Source organism: Ranitomeya variabilis, chromosome 8 (genome assembly GCF_051348905.1).
Source record: "Ranitomeya variabilis isolate aRanVar5 chromosome 8, aRanVar5.hap1, whole genome shotgun sequence".
NCBI classification, from domain to species: domain Eukaryota; kingdom Metazoa; phylum Chordata; class Amphibia; order Anura; family Dendrobatidae; genus Ranitomeya; species Ranitomeya variabilis.
The window spans coordinates 94,110,422-94,134,732 of NC_135239.1; the positions used below are offsets into that span (position 1 = coordinate 94,110,422).

Genomic DNA, 24,311 nt, shown 5'->3' on the forward strand with positions numbered 1-24,311 from the left:
AACAGGCCAATCAGCGACGGGCACAGTCCGGCCGCGAAATAGCCGCTCCCTACTCCCCTGCTGTCAGTGCCCACTCCATACTCCCCTCCAGTCAGCGCTCACACAGGGTTAATGGCAGCGTTAATGGACCGCGTTATGCCGCGGTGTAACGCACTCTGTTAACGCTGCTATTAACCCTGTGTGACCAACTTTTTACTATTGATACTGCCTATGCAGCATCAATAGTAAAAGATCTAATGTTAAAGATAATAAAAAAATAAAAAATCATTATATACTCACCTTCTGTTGGCCCCCAGATACAGCCCAGGCCTTTCCTGCTCCTCGCGACGCTCGGGTCTATGCATTGCGGTTTCGCGAGATGATGACGTAGCGATCTCTCGAGACCGCTACGTCATTATCTCGCGAGACTGCAATGCACTCTTGGGACCGGAGCATCGCGAGGAGCATCGGTAAACACCTTGGGCTGGATCCGGGGGCCGACGGAAGGTGAGTATATAACTATTTTTATTTTAATTCTTTTTTTAACAGGGATATGGTGCCCACATTGCTATATACTACGTGGGCTGTGTTAGATACTTCGTGAGCTGTGTTATATACTACATCTCTGTGCTATATACTATGTGGGCTGTGCTATATACTATGTGGCTGTGGTATATATCACGTGGCTGGGCAATATACTACATTGCTGTGCTCTATACTACGTGGCCTGGGTTATATACTGCATGGGCAGTGTTATATGCTACGTCTCTGTGCTATATACTACGTGTCTGTGCTATATACTACGTGGCTGGGCAACATCCGACATTGCTGGGCAATATCCGACGTGGTGGGGCAATATACTACGTGGCTGGGCAAAATACTATGTGGCTTGGCAATATACTACGAGTCTGTGCTATTTACTACGTGGGCTGTGTTATATACTACGTAGGGCTGTGTTATATACTACATGGGCTGTGTTATACGCTACTTGGCTGTGCTATATTTCTCTCCTGTATCTGTGCATCATGAATCGTGGTATATGTTAAAGAGGGGGTCCACTGAGACTCTTTTGCCCGGGGCCCTCAAAAAGCTGGAGCTGGCCCTGGCTTCACTGATTGGTCATGCCCGGCCATGAACAATCAGCGACAGTCGCAGTCCGCCCGCGAATTGGCGCATAATTTGAACCACGCTTCGCTAATTGGTCACGCCCGGCCGGCTGATTCCTGTGTATAAATTGCATTATTCTGAAAACTTCATAAATAAACTACATACATATTCTAGAATACCCGATGCGTTAGAATCAGGCCACCATCTAGTTTTTTATATTTGTGTAATATTTTGTTACAAAGTCAGCTCTGTTCTTTTATAAGCCAAATTGGGCACTAAAAATACTGTTGTGTGGGGCAATTACATAATACAGTAAGCTCATAGTTCTGAGTGTTCTTAAACCCCTTAGTGACAGAGCCAATTTGTTACTTAATGACAAAACCAATTTTTACAATTCTGATCACTGTCACTTTATGAGGTTATAACTCTGAAACTCTTTAATAGATCCCGCTGATTATGAGACTGATTTTTCATGACATATTGTACTCCGTGTTAGTGGTAAAATTTCTTCAATATAACTTGCGTTTATTTATGAAAAAAGCGGAAATATGGCGAAAATTTTGAAAATAAATAACATTTCCCACATCTCTACTTTACATTCAGGAAGGAATTTTATTAAACCTTTACGTGCTTCACAGGAAGTGAAGCAATGTGGAAGGAAAAAATTAACATTTAACTTTTTTTACAAACATTTTTCTTCAGAACCAATTTTTTTTTTATTTTTAGAAGTGTAAAAAGAGAAAATAAACCACAAAATTTGCTGTGCAATGTCTTCAGAATACACCGATACCCCATATGTGGGGGTAAACCACAGTTTGGGCGCATGGCAGAGCTTGGAAGAGAAGGAGTGCCGTTTGACTTTTTCAATGCAGATTTGCCTGAAATTGAGATCGGACGCCATGTTGCGTTTGGAGAGCCCCTGATGTGCCTAAACAGTGGAAACTCCCCACAAGTGACACCATTTTGGAAACTAAACTCCTTAAGGAACTTGTCTAGATATGTGGTGTGCACTTTAAACACCCAAGTCCTTCACAGAAGTTTATAACGTAGACCCGTGAAAATAAAAAATCTTTTTTTCCTCAAAAATGATTTTTTTTCAGCCCGCAATGTTTTACTTTCACAAGGGTAACAGGAGAAGTTTGACCCCAAAAGTTGTTGACCAGTTTGTCTTGAGTACGCCAATACCCAATATGTGGGGGACCAATGTTTGGGCACACAGTGAGGCTCGGAAGGGAAGTAGTGACATTTTGGAATGCAGACTTTGATGGAATGGTCTGCAGGCCTCATGTTGTGCTTGCAGAGCCCCTGATGTACCTAAACAGTAGAAACCCCCCACAAGTGAACCCCATTTTGGAAACTAGACCCCCCCAAGGAGCTTAACTAGATGTTTGGTGAGCACTATGAACCCCCAAGTGCTTCACAGAAGTTTTTAACGTAGAGCCATGAAAATAAAAAATCATATTTTTCCACAAAAATGATCTTTTCACCCCCAAATTTTTACTTTCGCAAGGGTAACAGGAGAAATTGGACCAAGAAAGTTGTTGTGAAATTTGTCCTGAATACTTAGATATCCCATATGTGGGGGGTACCACTGTTTGGGGGAATGGCAGAACTCGGAAAGGAAGGAGCGCCGTTTTGGAATGCAGACTTTGAAGGAATGGTCTGCGGGCGTCATGTTGTGTTTGCAGAGCCCTTGATGTGCCTAAACAGTAGAAACCCCCCATTAGTGACCCCATTTTGAAAACTAGACCCCCCCAAGAAGCTTATCTAGATGTGTGGTGAGCACTTTGAATGCCCAAGTGCTTCACAGAAGTTTATAACACAGAGCCGTAAAAATAAAAAATCTTTTTTTTTCCACAAAAATCATTTTTTTAGCCCCCAATTTTTTTATTTTCCCAAGGGTAGCAGGAGAAACTGGACCCCAAAAGCTGTTGTCCATTTTGTCCTGAGTACGCTGAAGCCCCATATGTGGAGGTAAACCACTGTTTCGGTGCACGGCAGAGCTCAGAAGGGAGGGAGCACCATTTGACTTTTTCAACGCAAAATTTGCTGGAATCAATGGTGGAGCCATGTCGTGTTTGGAGACCCCCTGAAGTACCTAAACAGTGGAAACCCCCAATTCTAACTCCAACCCTAAGCCCAACACACACCGAACCCTAATCCCAACCCTAACCATAATCCTGATCACAACCCTAGCCCCAACACACCCCTAACCATAATCCCAACTCTAACCGTAACTCTAATCACAACCCTAACCCCAACACACCTCTAACCCTAATCCCAACCCTAACCCTAATCACAACACTAACCCCAACACACCAATAATCCCAACACACCCATAACCCTAAACCCAACCCTAACCATAACCCTAATCCCAAACCATAACCCTAATCCCAAACCTAACCCTAATCCCAAACCTAAGGCTTCTTTAACACTTACAATTTTTTTTGTGGCCCTTTTCTGCGGGCTATATTGCCACAATTTTCACGGTCTGCCGCAATAACAGACCTACAAAATCTTGCAGATCACCATTTTTCGGGTTTACAATACTAAAAAAAGGCGGTCCGCAAAACCGGAAGTCATGATGCACTGCAAAAACAGCCTTCCATTGTTTTTGCGGCCCCATTTAATTACAATGGGGGCCATGTCTGTAAGCCGAGAAAAATATCAAGCAGGCTCGATATTTTTTCACAGCCATAAATACGGCCCTCATGGCCATATGGCGTACGGAGCTCTGTGGAATTATTGCGGCCCGTTTTTGTGGCGCCATAGAAATCTATTGGAACCGCAAAAACGGGATGCATAACCACGGTAAGTGTAAAAGAAGCCTTACCGTAATCCAAATCCTAATTTTAGCCCCAACCCTAACCCTAATTTTAGTCCTAGCCCTAACCCTAACCCTAATTTTATCCCCAACCCTAACCCTAATTTTAGCCCCATCGGGGACCCTATTTCTCTCTCCTCTGTGCGATCACATCAGAGGAGAGAGAAATTAACTGGCATGGTTAGTAGCAGCGATCGCAAAACCAGGGTTGGTAAAAACCGACCCCAATTATGTTCTCTGGGGTCTCAGCTACCCCCGGCAGCTAAGACCCCAAGATCTGCCAATTACTGGCTGGCAGATCTCGGCGGCACACTACGCATGTACCGGGGGGATCGGGGACCCTATTTCACACATCAGAGGAGAGAGAAATTAAATGGTACATCGGACTTCTTTTTTTTGCGGTTGCCGGTAAGCAGTTAATATCGGCGATCGCAAAACCCGGGTCGGTAAACACCAACCCAAATCATGTTCTCTGGGCTTTCGGCTACCCCCAGCAGCCGAGACCCCAGAGAAAATTTGACTCTGGGGGCGCTATACACTTTTTTCGCAGTGCCGTTAATTAACGGTGCTGTGGTTTAAGTACCCTTAACTACCGCCGTTAAAAGGCGTATCGGCATTCGTTAAGAGGTTAACTGATTCTTTTTGCCAAATAAAAATTTTTCTGCCTTTTTGACCAAAAGACTTACAGAATATTTGGATGACACATCCACTTTAACATTTACTTAAGATTGCTCATGGAATTATTCTATCATTTCAGTCGCAGATATCTATCAGTGTTGAAGAGTGGGAAGACACAAAAGAAACCAAAGAAGCATCATTAAATCGTAACAACCATCGAAATTCCACATCCAGTGACCAAGCGGACCACCCTTTACTGAGAAGGAAGAGCATGCAGTGGGCCAGAAGACTAAGTCGAAAAGTTCCAAGACATTCCAACAAATCAGCCGAGAGGATAAGTCAACAGAGGATGACATTGTGTCAAAGATCAGAAAGGCAAGAACTTGCAGCATTAGTAAAGAACAGAATGAAGCATCTGGGTCTTTCAACTGCAGGTTATGGTATGTTCAAAATATCTAAATTAAATGTGTGCATCATGTGATCTCAATTACCTTATGCAGCTTTAGCTTTATACATGTCAATTTAGCTATGGATTACACATGAGCAAATTTCTAGACATTTGTTTAAGCAGATTCTTTTGAATTGGTTGGTAGATTTCATTCAGTCCAAATAAGTTTCATATGACTCAAAACTGCTTTTATTGCAAAGAAAATAGTTTTATCATGCTCTGAAATTTCTCCAGACACCAAAGCATTACAAACTAAGTCAGGGGAAGGAGCTAAAAATAAAAACCCTTCATACTCGCCAGTCCTGGGACCTCACCTGAACTCTGCTACTGAGGCCAATACAATCTCTTGACCTTGTGGTCCTTAAAGCCAGAAGAACCCTGCAGAGAATCTTGGAAGGAAGCATGTGTAGACATAGGAAAAGGTGTGAATAACTGCTTTTGCTTTTATTTTATCAATTTTCAGCTCTCAAATTAACACAGGAAAATAGTGGCCCTCTGGCACCTGATTCATTAAAAAGTCCACACCTATTAATGAATTAGAAGCATCTCCATAGTAGCATCTCTTTCTGTGCATCTCGCCACAACTCTTCCTCCAGCTAGAGACTGGAATACGATTTGTGGTATAAAATATGCCACAGCCCACCATGACCTATATAAGTGGGTATTGCCATTTCCCCATACCACCCGTCCTCCACTACTTTTTGGCAGAACCATCCAAAACTGGTGGGAAAACACCAGAAGTTGCAACAGTTTTGCACTTCCTCACATTGCGCAAAGACTTTGCAACTTTTACAACAACAAGTGTTTTACAACAGATTTCTGGCATAAAGACCATGATAATTTAGAGCCTGATTGTTTATATATACAGGTGCATCTCATAAAATTAGAATATCATCAAACAGTTAATTTATTTCAGTTTTTCAATACAAAAAGTGATACTTATATATTATATAGAGTCATTACAATCGGAGTGATCTATTTCAAGTGTTTATTTCTGTTAATGTTGATGATTGTGGCTTACAGCCAATGAAAACCCAAAACTCATTATCTCAGTAAATTAGAACACATTATAACACCAGCTTGAAAAATTATTTTAAAATCCGAACTATTGGCCTAATGAAATGTATATTCAGTAAATACACTCAATACTTGGTTGAGGCTCCTTTTGCATCAATTACTGCATTAATGTGGCCTGGCATGGAGACAATCAGCCTGTGTCACTGCTGATGTGTCATGGAAGTTTAGGTTGCTTTGATAGCAGCCTTTAGCTTGTCTGCATTGTTGGGTCTGGTGTCTCTCATTTTCCTCTTGACTATACTCCATATATTCTCTATGGGGTTAAGGTCAGAAGAGTTTTCTGGCCAATCAAGCACAGTGATACTGTTGTTTTTAAACCAGGTAGTGGTACTTTTGGCAGTGTGGAAAGGTGCCAAGTCCTGCTGGAGAATAATTTTTCATCTCCAAAAATATTGTCAGCAGAGGGAAGCATGGAGTGCTCTAAAATTTCCTGGTAAATGGCTGCATTGACTTTGGTCTTTATAAAACACAGTAGACCTTCACCAGCAGAGGACATGGCTCCCCAGAGCATCACTGATTGTGGAAATTTCACACTAGACCTCAAGCAGCTTAGATTGTGTGCCTCTCCACTTTTCCTTCAGACTCTGGGATTTTTATTTCCAAATCAAATGCAAAATTTACTTTCCTTGTGCAGTGTGCCAATGATTGCCTTATAGACATATGTCAAGTCAGCAGTCTTCTCCATGATTGTGGTGCCGACTGAAACAGACTAAGGGACCTTTTTAAATGCTTAGGAAGCCTTTACAGGTGTTTTTAGTTAATTATTCTAATTTACTGAGATAATGACTTTTGGGTTTTCATTGGCTGCAAGCCATAATCATCAACATTAACAGAAATAAACACTTGAAATACATCACTCTGTAATGACTCTATATAATGTGAGTTTCACTTTTTGTATTGAAGAACTGAAATAAATTAACTTTATGATGATATTCTAATTTTGTGAGAAGCACCTGTATATTAATTCTAAGCTTCTTGGATACTTTTTCATTGAACATTAAGAGTGCACTCAAAATATCAATTTGCTTACACTTTGGACATTGATAGTAAAGTGATATTTTTTTACCAAAAGGGTAACAGTCCTACAAAAAATGTTCTTGGAGCCTTATGCTGACACCATTGCTAGTATGAACTAGCTCCTACTAACATACTGCCGTATACTTTTCATTGTGAAAATAATCCAATTAATTTTCATCTTCTGTTGATAGAAAAAGAAAGGAATAATACTAATGGAAAGGTGTTATAGCAGCGAGACACTATTGATCACAAGCATAGTGAGTAGACATACTGTTTGCACTATGCTGGAATGCAATCATATGGAAAATAAAAGAGACTGTCCGTGGGAGTTCAAGTGGTTAAAAGGAAAATATGAAAAACAAATCCTAGAAAAACATGTTGAGGTATCGTGAAATATGTAAAGAATGATGCTCTCAGACTGATATATTAGGTTACATAGTTATTTCTTTCCATTACCTTGTCAATATGTACACAAGCGCCATAACGTACGAGCAAAATTGATTCAATAAGAGATTGAAAAGACGGCAACATTTTGAGAAAGAACATTGAAAAGTGTCGATGTGATGCATAGAGCCTGAGTATAACCCAGAGTTTATTTGACTGTCAGGACCATCTATCAGCGTAGCACATACGAGGACGTTAGCCGAGAGATCAATTTTTGTGCTGTTTGGAGCGGTGTATAATGATGGTGATGCACATCTGCAATGTAATCCATTTCGATTCATGAAATGGCAATGGAGGAATGTGTAATATATTCTACAAACCATTCTTTTTGGAGCTGTCTTTTATCGCTCCAGGATGTAACATTCCTCCCGTGAGTTTTAAAAGAAGATTGAAAGTATTTCTTGTAAGAATTTATCACTCTGATGGACAGAGATACATAACCCTCTTGTTTTGTAAAAACAAAACAAACCTTTGTTCCAAGGCTTCAACCTCGGTTCCTTCTTTTCAGCCATTCTTTCATTTTAGTGGGAGCTTCATTTCTTTAAGTCAAATGTTTACTCATATGATATAGCTGCTAATCTTAAGTACTGTAATGTATACATGTAAGTACAATCTATATAAGACGGGCTACCTGCATCACATGCATTCAGTCTAATGCAATGTATGTGTTTTGAACATTCCGCCTTTTCTGGCGAATCTTGCATTACATAAGTAGGGTTGTAACTTTAGGGGGGAGTCAGAGTTTGCTTTCTTTACTGGGTCATTTTTAGATCAATTTTGTCAATTGCCCATCTAAATGGGTTGACAAAAACCAACAAAAAATTGGTTAAAGTGATAATGTGCCATAAAATAATGAAAACAACATTGCTCACCTTGTAAATCTGCCTCTGCTCCACTTCCACTTCACATTAGCCTACATTTACTTTACCAAAGTGATAAAGTCATGGTAGATTGCAAATACAGTGGTCAAATGGGGCAGCAATACATAATAATCGCAGACTACTGAAGATCAGCAGGTTGTTCTGCAGTGGGTAAGTAAAGCTTTTTACATTGTTATGAGGCCTATTCTTCCTCCTCCTTCCCTCTCTTAAACCATGTTGCTGATCATTGACAATCATTATTAAAAAAAATCCCAAAATTATCACTTTAGCATTCTAAAGGGTGAAATTGTGCTTTTTTGTCACCAAGGTTCTTTTTTTGTCATCAAGATTCAAAAGACCCTTGGTCAAGAAATTGCCAAAACAACCTTTCCCCTTCCACTGTGGCAATTTAGAAGTAATTTGTAATGTGACAAAGTGGGGAAGTATACCCTGCGCATTTATTTTATCCTTATTATTCCAGTTAGTATAAGAAATTGTCTATTAAGGATAACACATTAGCTCTAAGAACACAGATTTAACATGTTTTACATTTGCCTTTTTTTTTGGAATCTGTCAAAAGCTGTACAGAAAATCATTTACTGTCACATGATTTAGTAATGTTGTATTCAATTTATTTAAATTTCCCAGAGGAGCATTGCACAGCAAATAAGCCTCCTTACCTTGACAAGCCAGAGCTGGTATGTCGCTGTCCATAAGCAGAAACCTTATCCCTTAGACCCCAGTCCAGAGCCTCTCATCTAGACAAAGTAGTTCTCATGCTTCGCACTGACGAGGGCCAACAGCCTGAAACACCGTGTCTGCGAATTGAGATACTGATTTGGCTTTTATCCTAAGTCATACTGAACGACTGGTTAAAGGGTTGATTGTGACTTGTAGGATCGCTACTTCCAACAGTTGGCGCTATAAAGTTCAAGTCCTCTTTCTCTGAAGAGGCAATTTGCATAATGTTGTATTTGTGAGTCTACATTTTGACACAACAGTGCACTTTTCACAATGATCACTTCATCAGCCATCACCACTATTCCTGTCCATACATGAATACACTCTGACATTATGAATCTATGAAATGGGAGATTGCACTATTGCCAGCTGAAGCCATCTAATAAGAGCCTCTCTGATCTTGAGCAATAAATATCATTGATGTACCCCTGTTTATTATCTTTAATGAATACTGAGTTTTGAAAGTGTAAGAGGCAGGATGCGTGTGTTTACTTAGGGAAGAAGCATTGTACTCGCACTAGACTGTGTGCAGATCACTTACGGATGGATACATCACTGAATATGATGTCCTATGTGTACAAATAAACATCTGTACAAGATTCCAGTAGATATTTTGAAATTTGAATTTGTCGGGATCACTGCAGATTCCCCAAAAATTTAATTAGTTTTGAATAAATTTGCTGATAAAAGAGAGAGACCAAATTAGCACTGAGTGGTTTAAAAGAAATTCGTCAGCAGGTTTTTGCTATTTAAAGGGAACATGTCACCCCGGTTTTTCATTCGGAGATAAAAATACCGCTACATAGGGCATGAGCTGTGCTTTAAAAAGTGTTTTTTTTCTACCCTGATTCCCCACCTAAGCTGCCGAAATTACTTACCAAAGTCGCCGTTTTCGCTTGTCAATCATGCTGGTCTGGTCATAGGGGCGTTGTGACAAAGCTGTTTCTTCCCCCAGATCTTGCTTAGGTTTCCGTTGGTGGCGTAGTGGTTTGCGACTGCGCAGGTGATGAAAAACAGCGCGCTCTGCGCTATATCCCTGGTGATCGGTGGGGGCGGCCATCTTCCTGTGGCCGCGCATGCGCAGTTGGAGCGCTCTGCTGCCCGGGGCTTCAGGAAAATGGCCCGGGAGGCCGCGCATGTGCAGATGGAGATCGCGGCAGCCATTTTCCTGAAGCCGAGTTCGCAGATTTAGATCTCGGCTTCAGGAAAATGGCTGCTGCGTTCTCCATCTGCGCACACGCGGCCTCAGGAAGACGGCCGCTGCCACCGATAAACCGGTGATTAACCCTGCTCTTCTGCTCACATTGCATACCGGGCCGCTGCGTCACCTCACCTGTGGAAGGGATCCTGCTCACGCCACACCGCTCATTATCCCCGCACCTCTGCCATCGCCACGCCACTGCTGCAACCCCCCCATGGACACAAGGCCATGGCGTCGCCCACCTAAGCAGGAAGGGACCCTGCTCAGGTGCACGCCGTACCGCATCACCCCACCTCTGCCGACACCATGCCTCCTGTGACCCTGCTCTGCCACCACCAGCCTTCAGGTAAGATACTGTAAATTCAGACAATAAGACGGACCCCCATCTTATAAAAAAAAAATTTCTGCAATTTTCACCCCAAATTTGGGGTGCGTCTTTTGGTCCGGTGCGTCTTATAGTCCGAAAAATGCGGTATTTGTCTATGGACAGTGAGCTGCTTATCAATGGAGGGGGAGTTGTTGGACCAGGGCTCACAAGAGCTGTAGTCCAGCGGTGATTATCTCATAGTGATAAAACCTTCCTTATAAGTAAACAGCAGCACACAGCCTAATAAGTGACACATTAATGATTTCAGTGTTTTAACCCTGGCTCGTGCTGTTCTCAGATTACACGGAAAAACCTGCTGACAAATTACCTATAATATTGTTTTCCTTGTTTGCAGTGTGTGAAGTATACAAAAGGCTGTTATTTAGGTTCTGTTAGTGCAGTATATAGGAGATCAATCAGCTCACATTCTCACTGAGTGACTATGCAGGTCCAGCACTTCTCTATATAGCACTAAAAGCTTTGGATTATTATTCACACAATGAGACTATTTTCAATAAGGTTCAGTACTGTAGTGGTACACCACAAACCACGCAAAAGGTAATTTTACCACTCACTGTTGCTTCAGCAATGTGTGAAATGGTCTTAAGTATACTTTATTTTGCGATCCACATGAGTAACAAAGTGTTTTATTTCATGGGGAGCTGTGATTTTAAGGAAATCCGCCTCACAGTTGTTCCTCTGCTAGTCTATCCACTTATCTCTATACATTACCATTAATTGCTAAAATAGGACATAAAAATGGTGCCCCTTGAGTAGCAAGGAACCAAAAGAATCCAGCAGGTTCATAGTTATAAGTCCAGTGTATTAGTAATGAGGAGCACTTTCTCTGTGTCTTCGTCCCTTTGGGTGGTGGTAAACAGTCTGCTTTTCGGGCACACATGTCAATCACTGTCCTTTAGGCCCTTTTTGATTTGGGCATTTCGCTGTAATATTTTACCCTACATACCGTAGGTTGATTTTGCCATTTTTTTGTATGAATCAATATTTCTTACAGAAACTACAAAGTCTCATAGAATAAATTCTTCTAATCCTGGCGGATTTGTTTCACTTGGAGAAAATAATGAATAATGCTAAACTGTGGCTAGCTTTGCTGTTTATTTATAACCTCTTTATCCAATATGCGGTTGGATACGATGATGTAGCTCTAAATCTTCACATAATCGGCCAGCATCCACAGTTTTACACAGCAAGAATATTTATCAATGATTGGCACAATGTATGGTTAAATTCAGAGCAACCACATGGTGTGCACGCAGGCCAGATATGTACTGTATACTTTATCCTTTTCCTGGAGTACTCCATCGTTAGACATTTATGATATGTAAATAAAATACATTATGTTTGCGAGATAATACCTTTGGTAAAGAGAGAAGGAAAGTAGTACGGTTGAAGGAAAGAGGGAGGGTCAGCATTAGTAAGGGAGATAGAGAAGATGGTATCGAAGAAGTGAAGGAAGAAAGGAAGGACATAAAAAGATAAAACAGAAAAGGTAGGAATGAATAACAAGACAAAAAGTATAACAATAACATTGAAATATCACTCTTTTTCAGCATTAGAAATTCTCCATGACACAACTGCATTTTTGCTATACACAAGTCCTAGCTCCAATGTCAGGCATTACTCCCTTGTTCAACATTTTTTTAAATGATCTAGATAAGGGAACTGAAGGTAAACTGATCAAATTTGCAAATGATGCAAAGCTAGGAGGGATAGCTAACCCTAGAGAAGACAGAAAAAAGATTCAGAAGGATCTAGATAAACTTGAACAATTGGCAGCGACTAATAGAATGGTATTTAACAGGGAGAAATGCAAGATTCTTCATCTGGGCAAGAAAAATGAAACTTTCATATACAGAGTGAGAGGAATATTACTAAGCAACAGCATGTGTGAAAAGGACTTGGGTATACTAATAGATCACAGGCTTCACATGAGTCAGCAGTGTGATGCAGCAGCAAAAAAGACAAACATTGTTCTAGGATGTATTAAGAGAAGCACAGAGTCTTGATCACATTGAGTAATTATCCCCCCTCTACTCTTCCTTGGTCAGGCCATGTTTGGAATACTGTGTCTAGTTCCAGGCACCATGTTATAAAAAAAGGCATTGAAAAACTGGAGCAAGTTCAGAGAACTGTTACCAGGATGGTGAGCGGACTGCAAAGTATGTCCTATGAGGAACTATGAAAGAATCTGGGAATGTTTAGCTTGCAAAAAAGAAGGTTAAGAGGAAACTTAGTGGCTGTCTATAAATATTTGAAGGGATGTCACAGTGTAGAGGGATCATCCTTATTCTCATTTGCACATGGAAACATGAGACGTAATGGAATGAAACTGAAAGGGAGAAGATTAGATACTAGAAAATAAGTTTTTGATAGTGAAGATGATCAATGAGTGGAAAAGTCTGCCATTAGAGGTGGTGAGTTCTCCTTCAATGGAAGTCTTCAAACAGAGACTGGACAGATATCTGTCTGAGATGGTTTAGTGAATCCTGCATTGATCAGGGTTGGATACGATGACCATTGAGGTCCCTTCCAACTCTAACATTCTATGATTCTATGCTCCTATGTACAAGAATATAACTACTATAATACATGTAGAAGAATAATTTAATTATCCCCCTTCTCTTATGGTTGGCTTCCTCTGTATCAGTCTTTGCCGGGTTACTCTGGCAGCATAGCAAATACCTCTGATATCATCACCTCAGGCCTTTTATTACTAGTTCAGGCAGATGCCAAGAGCCTGAGTATTCATGAACAATAGTTCCAGCTACAACATATTTCATGTTGTCCTTAGATTACATAGCAAAAACCTGCTGATGGATTCCCTTAACCCCTTCGCGACATGCGCCGTACTAGTACTGCGCTGCCGGCACTGCATTTGTGCCAGCATAAAAAATTGGACCAAGGAAAGTGACAGGGAATAATTATCACAAAATTAATCTTTATTTTGTAGCAACAATGACAATCATAAAATATTTAAAAAAATATATATTATAATCATATATAGTACAATACAAGAATGTGCACAGATTTAAGCCGCATATAATGGAGCAAGCCACTAAATATAGGAGATACTAATAAGAAGCAATCTATGACTAGTATTGCCCTCAGATAGATAAAATTATATATGTAAGGCACCAGCGAACCACCATAAAAACACTCAAGGTGTAAACCAAGGAAAATATATGTGAATATAAAAAAGTGCTATGTGCAATAACCAAATCCCACCAGAAGGTGGTGCTATATGACAAATCAAGACAAATGAGATGGAAGTAAAAAAAGTGCTATGTGCAATGACTCATAACCCTCACAAAAGGCCTGGGCTCAGTAAGGTGCCAAGTGAAGTGCTATATGCAATGATTAATCACTTATCACAAAGGGCATCTCAGTATAAAGGCCAAACAAAGTGCTCAGTGCTGTATTAGGAAATATGCCAGATTACTTACAATTTATCAAAGGAAAGTTCCTAGGCTGCCAGCGGCTAATTGTGTGCACCCCGACGCGCGTTTCGGACGCACAGTCCTTCGTCAGGGGGTATTGAACCTTACATGATCGAGGGGCTTTTATATACTATATGGAGACGCCGATATCAGCGCCCACCGTGTATGATGATATCATCACTGATATCGGCGTCTCCATATAGTATATAAAAGCCCCTCGATCATGTAAGGTTCAATACCCCCTGACGAAGGACTGTGCGTCCGAAACGCGCGTCGGGGTGCACACAATTAGCCGCTGGCAGCCTAGGAACTTTCCTTTGATAAATTGTAAGTAATCTGGCATATTTCCTAATACAGCACTGAGCACTTTGTTTGGCCTTTATACTGAGATGCCCTTTGTGATAAGTGATTAATCATTGCATATAGCACTTCACTTGGCACCTTACTGAGCCCAGGCCTTTTGTGAGGGTTATGAGTCATTGCACATAGCACTTTTTTTACTTCCATCTCATTTGTCTTGATTTGTCATATAGCACCACCTTCTGGTGGGATTTGGTTATTGCACATAGCACTTTTTTATATTCACATATATTTTCCTTGGTTTACACCTTGAGTGTTTTTATGGTGGTTCGCTGGTGCCTTACATATATAATTTTATCTATCTGAGGGCAATACTAGTCATAGATTGCTTCTTATTAGTATCTCCTATATTTAGTGGCTTGCTCCATTATATGCGGCTTAAATCTGTGCACATTCTTGTATTGTACTATATATGATTATAATATATATTTTTTTAAATATTTTATGATTGTCATTGTTGCTACAAAATAAAGATTAATTTTGTGATAATTATTCCCTGTCACTTTCCTTGGTCCAATTTTTTATGTTTTGGTGTTACCTTCCTTCTTGGTAGTGGTTTTACACTATAACTTTGGCACATGGGTGACCCATTTATTACAACAACTTTTGGATACCTTTATTAGCATTTTCTATATTGGTGTCATTTCTGTGTCTGTTACTAATTTGTGCCAGCAGCAGTACTAGTATGGCGCATCGATCACCGCAGTCTCGCGCTGAGCACCGCGGTAATCGGGTGCGGGTGTCAGCTGTATATGACAGCTGACACCCCGCAGCAATGCCCACGATCGGCGCTATCGCCGATCGTGGACATTTAACCCCTCTGATGCCGCTGTCAATAGTGACAGCGTCATAGAGGGGGATCGCGCAGGGACGGGGGCTCCCTGCGCTCTCCCACCGGAGCAACGAGATGAGATCGCGCTGCTCCAGTGACCTGGAAGGAGTCCCCGGATCCAAGATGGCCGTGGGACTCCTTCCGGGTCATGAGATGACCTAGCTTGCCGGCGCCTGCTGAGAGTTCCTAATAGCAGGCGCCGGCAAGCTTCTGCCCTTGCCTGTCAGATCGGTGATCTGACAGAGTGCTGTGCACACTGTCAGATCACCGATCTGTGATGTCCCCCCCTGGGACAAAGTTAAAAAGTAAAAAAAAAAATGTCCACATGTGTAAAAAAAAAAGAAAAAAAAAATTCCTAAATAAAGAAAAAAAAAATATATATTCCCATAAATACATTTCTTTATCTAAATAAAAAAAAATCACACAATAAAAGTACACATATTTAGTATCGCCGCGTCCGTAACGACCCCACCTATAAAACTATATCACTAGTTAACCCCTTCAGTGAACACCGTAAAAAAAAAAAAAAGAGGCAAAAAACAACGCTTTATTCTCATACCGCCAAAAATAAAGTGGAATAACACGCGATCAAAAAGACGGATATAAATAACCATGGTACCGCTGAAAACGTCATCTTGTCCCGCAAAAAAAAGCTGCCATACACCATCATCAGCAGAAAAATAAAAAAGTTATAGCTCTCAGAATAAAGCGATGCAAAAACAATTATTTTTTTATATAAAATAGTTTTTATTGTGTAAAAGCGCCAAAACATAAAAAAATTACATAAATGAGGTATCGCTGTAATCGTACTGACCTACAGAATAAAACTGCTTTATCAATTTTACCACACGTGGAATGGTATAAACGCCCCCCTAAAAGAATTTCAGGAATTGCTGGTTTTTGTTCATTCCGCCTCCCAAAAATCGGAATAAAAAGCGATAAAAAAATGTCATGTGCCCGAAAATGGTACCAATAAAAATGTCAACTCGTCCCGCAAAAAACAAGATCTCACATGACTCTGTGGGCCAAAATATGGATAAATTATAGCTCTCAAAATGTGGTGATGCAAAAACTATTTTTTGCAATAAAAAGCGTCTTTTAGTGTGTGATGGCTGCCAACCATAAAAATCCGCCCAAAAAACGCTATAAAAGAAAATCAAATTCCCCTTCATCACCCCCTTAGTTAGGGAAAAATAATAAAATTTAAAAAAATATATTTATTTCCATTTTCCCGTTAGGCTACTTTCACACTAGCGTCGGTACGGGGCCGTCGCACTGCGTCGGCCCGACGTACCGACGCATACTGTGCAAGCGCCGCACAACGGGGGTAGCGGATGCTGTTTTTCCACGCATCCGCTGCCCCATTGTGAGGTGCGGGGAGGTGGGGGCGGACTTCCAGCCGCGCATGCGCGGTCGGAAATCGTGGACCGTCGGCACAAAAAAAGTTACATGTAACGTTTTTTGCTGCCGGCGGTCCACCACAACACGACGCAACCGTCGCACGACGGTTGCGACGTGTGTCAATACGTCGCAATGCGTCGCTAATGTTAGTCTATGGGGAAAAAACGCATCCTGCAGATGACTTTGCAGGATGCATTTTTTCGCCAAAACAACGCATTGCGACGTATTAAAAAAACGCTAGTGTGAAAGTAGCGCTAGGGTTAGGACTAGGGTTAGGGCTAGGGTTAGGGTTGGGGTTAGGGCTAGGGTTAGGGCTGGGGTTAGGGTTAGGGTTAGGGTTTTAGTTAGAATTGGGGAGTTTTCACTGTTTAGGCACATCAGGGGCTCTCCAAACGCAACATGGCATCCGATCTCAATTCCAGCCAATTCTGCTTTGAAAAACTAAAACAGTGCTCCTTCCCTTCCGAGTTCTCCTGTGCGCCCAAACAGTGGTTCCCCCCAACATATGGGGTATCAGCGTTCTCAGGACAAGTTGGACAACAACTTTTGGGTCCAATTTGTCCTGTTACCCTTGGGAAAATAAAAACGTGGGGGCTAAAATATCATTTTCGTGGAAAAAAATATATTTTTTATTTTCACGGCTCTGCGTGATAAACTGTAGTGAAACACTTGTTGGTTCAAAGTTCTCACAAAACATCTAGATAAGTTCCTTGGGGGGTCTAGTTTCCAATATGGGGTCACTTGTGGGGGGTTTCTACTGTTTAGGTACATCAGGCGCTCTGCAAATGCAACATGACACCTGCAGACCAATCCATCTAAGTCTGCAATTCAATCGGCGCTCCTTCCCTTCCGAGCTCTGCCGTGCGCCCAAACAGTGGTTCCCCCCATATATGGGGTACCAGCGTACTCAGGACAAATTGGACAATAAATTTTGTGGTCCAATTTCTCCTGTTACCCTTGGGAAAAAAAAATTGCGGGCTAAAACATCATTTTGTGGAAAGAAAAAATGATTTTTTAATTTTCACAGCGCTACATTCTAAACTTTAGTGAAACAATTGGGGGTTAAAAGTGCTCACCACACATCTAGATTAGTTCCTTAGAGGGTCTACTTTCCAAAATGGTGTCACTTGTGGGGGTTTCCACTGTTTAGGCACGTCAGGGGCTCTCCAATCGCGACATGGGTTCCGATCTCAATTCCAGCAAATCTTGCATTGAAAAGTCAAATGGCGCTCCTTCCCTTCCGAGCTCTACCATGTGCCCAATCAATGGTTTACCCCAACATGTGGGGTATCAGTGTACTCAGGACAAATTATGCAACGACTTTTTGGTCCAATTTCTCCTGTTACCCTTGGTAAAATAAAACAAATTGGATCTGAAGTAAAAATTTTGTGAAAAAAAAGTTAAATGTTCAATTTTTTTTAAACATTCCAAAAATTCCTGTGAAGCACCTGAAGGGTTAATAAACTTTTTGAATGTGGTTTTGAGTACCTTGAGGGGTGCAGTTTTTTGAATGGTGTCACTTTTGGGCATTTTCTGTCATATAGACCCCTCAAAGTCACTTCAAGTGTGAGGTGGTCTGTAAAAAAAATGGTTTTGCAAATTTTGTTGCAAAAATGAGAAATCGCTGGTTTAGGTTTAACCTTTATAACTCCCTAACAAAAATTATGTTTCCAAAATTGTGCTGATGTAAAGCAGACATGTGGGAAATGTTGTTTATTAACTATATTATGAGATATAACTCTCTAATTTAAGGGCATAAAAACTAAAATTTAGAAAATTGCTACATTTTCATAACTTTCGACAAATTTTTGTTTTTTTCACAAATAAATGCAAGTCATATTGAAGAAGTTTTACCACTATCATGAAGTACAATATGTCACGAGAAAAAAATGTCAGAATCGCCAGGATCCGTTGAATCGTTTTAGAGTTATGACCTCATAAAGTGACAGTGGTCGGAATTCTAAAAATTGGCCCTGTCACTTAGGTGAAAACAGGCTTCGGGGTGAAGGGGTTAATACTATTATCCTTGTTTGCACATTGTGCAGAATACAAAAAGCTGTTATTCAGGAGTTGCTACTTCAAAATATCTGAGATCTATCAATTCACAGTCACACTGAGCAACTGTGCATGTCCAGCATTTCTCTATGTATCACTAGAATTTTTGGATTACTATTCTCAGAATGAGAATATGCATTTTCAATATGGTTCATCACATTCAAATTAGGCTTTTTTTATATACCTATATGGCATGAGCTGTGGGATCTGACCTCATATCCCTACTCTGTAGAAACATAAAATGGCACTCCTTGGCCCCATCCATTATATTGGCTGTGGTAGCTCCTATGATTGGTTACACTTAAACTATGCCATGCCATGGCTGCAGGGCATTATGGGGAAGCCATGAGGCCACACTGAATATAATTTGAGCACTCACTGATGCATCAGAAGTGAGTGAAGTAGAATTAGGCATTTTTATTTTGTGATCCATGTGAATCGCAAAATGTTTAACCCCTTTCTGACCTCGGACGGGATAGTGTTGTGAATTTGCTTTTTGCTCCCTCTAGTGGTTACTAGTTTTTTGACTCTGGTTTTTCTGTCATTCTTTTTATCCGCACCTGGGTCGTTAGTTAGGGGTGTTGCTATATAAGCTCCCTGGACCTTCAGTTCTATGCCTGGCAACGTAGTTATCAGAGCTAGTCTGCTGTGCTCTTGTCTACTGATCCTGGTTCCAGTTATATCAGCTAAGTCTGCCTTTTGCTTTTTGCTATTTGTTTTGGTTTTGTATTTTTGTCCAGCTTGTTCCTAATCTATATCCTGACCTTTGCTGGAAACTCTAGGGGGCTGGTGTTCTCCCCCCGGACCGTTAGACGGTTCGGGGGTTCTTGAATTTCCAGTGTGGATTTTGATAGGGTTTTTGTTGACCATATAAGTTACCTTTCTTTATTCTGCTATCAGTAAGCGGGCCTCTCTGTGCTATACCTGGTTCATTTCTGTGTTTGTCATTTCCTCTTACCTCACCGTCATTATTTGTGGGGGGCTTCTATCCAGCTTTGGGGTCCCCTTCTCTGGAGGCAAGAAAGGTCTTTGTTTTCCTCTACTAGGGGTAGCTAGATTCTCCGGCTGGCGCGTGTCATCTAGAATCAACGTAGGAATGATCCCCGGCTACTTCTAGTGTTGGCGTTAGGAGTAGATATATGGTCAACCCAGTTACCACTGCCCTATGCGCTGGATTTTTGTATTCTGCAGACTTCCACGTTCCTCTGAGACCCTCGCCATTGGGGTCATAACAGTTTGCCAGGCCAGTATTAAATGTTTAATGCATTGCAGAAGAGGGATTATAAGAAAGAAGATTCTGAGTTTTTTTTTTCTTCTTCCCCTTTACCTCAGAGTGGCTATGCTTGCTGCAGACATGAATGTCCAGACCTTGATTACAAGTGTGGACCAGCTGGCTACTCGTGTGCAGGGCATACAAGACTATGTTATCAGAAATCCTAGGTCAGAACCTAAAATACCGATTCCTGAACTGTTTTCCGGAGACAGGTTTAAGTTTAGGAATTTCGTGAATAATTGTAAATTGTTTTTGTCCCTGAGACCCTGTTCATCTGGAGATTCTGCTCAGCAAGTAAAAATTGTTATTTCGTTCTTACGGGGCGACCCTCAGGATTGGGCTTTTTCGCTGGCGCCAGGAGATCCGGCATTGGCTGATCTTGATGCGTTTTTTCTGGCGCTCGGTTTACTTTATGAGGAACCCAATCTTGAGATTCAGGCAGAAAAGGCCTTGCTGGCTATGTCTCAGGGGCAGGACGAGGCTGAAGTGTATTGCCAAAAATTTCGGAAATGGTCCGTGCTGACACATTGGAACGAGTGTGCACTGGCCGCTAATTTTAGAAATGGCCTTTCTGAAGCCATTAAGAATGTTATGGTGGGTTTTCCCATTCCCACAGGTCTGAATGATACTATGGCACTGGCTATTCAAATTGACCGGCGGTTGCGGGAGCGCAAAACCGCAAATTCCCTCATGGTGTTGTCTGAACAGACACCTGATTTAATGCAATGTGATAGAATCCTGACTAGAAATGAGCGGAAAATTCATAGACGCCGGAATGGCTTGTGCTACTACTGTGGTGATTCTACACATGTTATCTCAGCATGCTCTAAACGTATAGCTAAGGTTGTTAGTCCTGTCACCGTTGGTAATTTGCAACCTAAATTTATTCTGTCTGTAACTTTGATTTGCTCACTGTCATCTTATCCTGTCATGGCGTTTGTAGATTCAGGTGCTGCCCTGAGTCTCATGGATCTCTCATTTGCTAAGCGCTGTGGTTTTACTCTTGAACCATTAGAAAATCCTATTCCTCTTAGGGGTATTGATGCTACACCATTGGCAGCAAATAAACCGCAGTATTGGACACAGGTTACCATGTGCATGACTCCTGAACACCGCGAGGTGATACGTTTCCTGGTTTTACATAAAATGCATGATTTGGTTGTTTTAGGGCTGCCATGGTTACAGACCCATAATCCAGTCCTGGACTGGAAGGCTATGTCAGTCTCAAGTTGGGGCTGTCGTGGTATTCATGGGGATTCCCTGCCTGTGTCTATTGCTTCTTCTACGCCTTCGGAAGTTCCGGAGTATTTGTCTGATTATCAGGATGTCTTCAGTGAGTCTGAGTCCAGTGCACTGCCTCCTCATAGGGACTGTGACTGTGCTATAGATTTGATCCCAGGCAGTAAATTTCCTAAGGGAAGACTGTTTAATCTGTCGGTACCTGAACATACCGCTATGCGTTCATATATCAAGGAGTCTCTGGAGAAAGGACATATTCGTCCGTCTTCTTCCCCTCTTGGTGCGGGATTCTTTTTTGTGGCAAAAAAGGACGGATCTTTGAGACCTTGTATTGATTATCGGCTTTTAAATAAGATCACTGTCAAATTTCAGTATCCTTTACCGCTGTTGTCTGACTTGTTTGCCCGGATTAAGGGTGCCAAGTGGTTCACCAAGATAGACCTTCGTGGTGCGTACAACCTTGTGCGCATTAAGCAAGGTGATGAATGGAAAACCGCATTCAATACGCCCGAAGGTCATTTTGAGTACTTGGTGATGCCTTTTGGGCTCTCCAATGCGCCTTCAGTTTTTCAGTCCTTTATGCATGACATTTTCCGGAGGTATCTGGATAAATTTTTGATTGTTTATCTGGATGATATTTTGGTTTTTTCTGATAATTGGGATTCGCATGTGGAGCAGGTCAGGTTGGTCTTTAAAATTTTGCGTGAAAATTCTTTGTTTGTCAAGGGCTCAAAGTGTCTCTTTGGTGTACAGAAGGTTCCCTTTTTGGGGTTCATTTTTTCCCCTTCTGCTGTGGAGATGGACCCAGTCAAGGTCCGAGCTATTCTTGATTGGACTCAGCCCTCGTCAGTTAAGAGTCTTCAGAAGTTCTTGGGCTTCGCTAACTTCTACCGTCGTTTTATCGCTAATTTTTCTAGCATTGTGAAACCTTTGACGGATATGACCAAGAAGGGCTCCGATGTAGCTAACTGGGCTCCTGCTGCCGTGGAGGCTTTCCAGGAGTTGAAACGCCGGTTTACTTCGGCGCCTGTTTTGTGCCAGCCTGACGTCTCACTTCCCTTTCAGGTTGAGGTGGATGCTTCGGAGATTGGGGCAGGGGCCGTTTTGTCGCAGAGAGGCCCTGGTTGCTCTGTTATGAAACCTTGTGCCTTTTTCTCTAGGAAGTTTTCGCCTGCCGAGCGAAATTATGATGTGGGCAATCGGGAGTTGTTGGCCATGAAATGGGCATTTGAGGAGTGGCGTCATTGGCTCGAGGGTGCTAAGCATCGTGTGGTGGTCTTGACTGATCACAAAAATCTGATGTATCTCGAGTCTGCTAAACGCCTTAATCCGAGACAGGCCCGCTGGTCATTGTTTTTCTCCCGCTTTGATTTTGTTGTCTCGTATTTACCAGGTTCAAAGAATGTGAAGGCCGATGCTCTTTCTAGGAGCTTTGTGCCTGATGCTCCTGGAGTCGCTGATCCTGTTGGTATTCTTAAAGATGGAGTTATCTTGTCAGCTATTTCTCCGGATCTGCGACGTGTGTTGCAGAGATTTCAGGCTGATAGGCCTGAGTCTTGTCCACCTGACAGACTGTTTGTCCCGGATAAGTGGACCAGCAGAGTCATTTCCGAGGTTCATTCCTCGGTGTTGGCAGGTCACCCGGGAATTTTTGGCACCAGAGATCTGGTGGCCAGGTCCTTTTGGTGGCCTTCCTTGTCAAGGGATGTGCGGTCATTTGTGCAGTCCTGTGGGACTTGTGCTCGAGCTAAGCCTTGCTGTTCTCGTGCCAGCGGTTTGCTCTTGCCCTTGCCTGTCCCGAAGAGACCTTGGACACATATCTCCATGGATTTCATTTCTGATCTTCCGCTATCTCAGGGCATGTCCGTTATCTGGGTGATATGTGATCGCTTCTCCAAGATGGTCCATTTGGTTCCTTTGCCTAAGCTGCCTTCCTCTTCCGATCTGGTTCCTGTGTTTTTCCAGAACGTGGTTCGTTTGCACGGCATCCCTGAGAATATTGTGTCAGACAGAGGATCCCAGTTCGTTTCCAGGTTCTGGCGATCCTTTTGTAGTAGGATGGGCATTGATTTGTCGTTTTCGTCTGCTTTCCATCCTCAGACTAATGGACAGACGGAGCGAACCAATCAGACTTTGGAGGCTTATTTGAGGTGTTTTGTCTCTGCTGATCAGGACGATTGGGTGACATTCTTGCCGTTGGCTGAGTTTGCCCTTAATAATCGGGCTAGTTCCGCCACCTTGGTTTCGCCTTTTTTCTGCAACTCTGGTTTCCATCCTCGCTTTTCTTCGGGTCATGTGGAGCCTTCTGACTGTCCTGGGGTGGATTCTGTGGTGGATAGGTTGCAGCGGATCTGGAATCATGTGGTGGACAACTTGAAGTTGTCACAGGAGAAGGCTCAGCGCTTTGCCAACCGCCGCCGCGGTGTGGGTCCCCGACTACGCGTTGGGGATTTGGTATGGCTTTCTTCCCGCTTTGTTCCTATGAAGGTCTCCTCTCCCAAATTTAAACCTCGTTTTATTGGGCCTTACAAGATATTGGAAATCCTTAATCCTGTATCTTTTCGTCTGGATCTTCCTGTGTCGTTTGCTATTCACAATGTATTTCATAGGTCCTTGTTGCGGCGGTACATTGTGCCTGTAGTTCCTTCTGCTGAGCCTCCTGCTCCGGTGTTGGTTGAGGGCGAGTTGGAGTACGTGGTGGAGAAGATCTTGGATTCTCGGCTCTGCTTCATCTGGTGCTTCCTGCTCTGCTTGTCTGTCTACCATCTTTGATATCCAACAGTCTTGGTCCTGGCTGATCTACATTCTGCCATGCCAGACCTATACCACTGCATTATTACCACCAGTAAACCCAGTAAGTCTTAGGGCTGTTAAAGTAAGGAAGGAAGTCTTCAGGCCTGCCAACGTTTCTTATGATTGGTAATTACACACAAGCAAAAAACTGATGAGGGCTACGACTAAGCTGGGTGGTCACAGGGAATGTTTTTATTTAAAAACGCCTACATTTATC

At 42.1% G+C, this 24,311-nt stretch overlaps 1 protein-coding gene across 2 annotated transcripts in view; it reads left to right on the plus strand.

Annotated features, from left to right (window-relative positions):
* Window positions 1-24,311, plus strand: part of KCNT2 (potassium sodium-activated channel subfamily T member 2) — a 1,359,842-nt gene that overhangs the window by 1,230,823 nt on the left and 104,708 nt on the right. For both annotated transcript variants that reach the window (XM_077277827.1, XM_077277828.1), the window contains one exon: window positions 4,668-4,968. In XM_077277827.1, coding sequence (XP_077133942.1) covers window positions 4,668-4,968 — 301 coding nt within the window. The remainder of the gene's footprint in view (window positions 1-4,667; window positions 4,969-24,311) is intronic.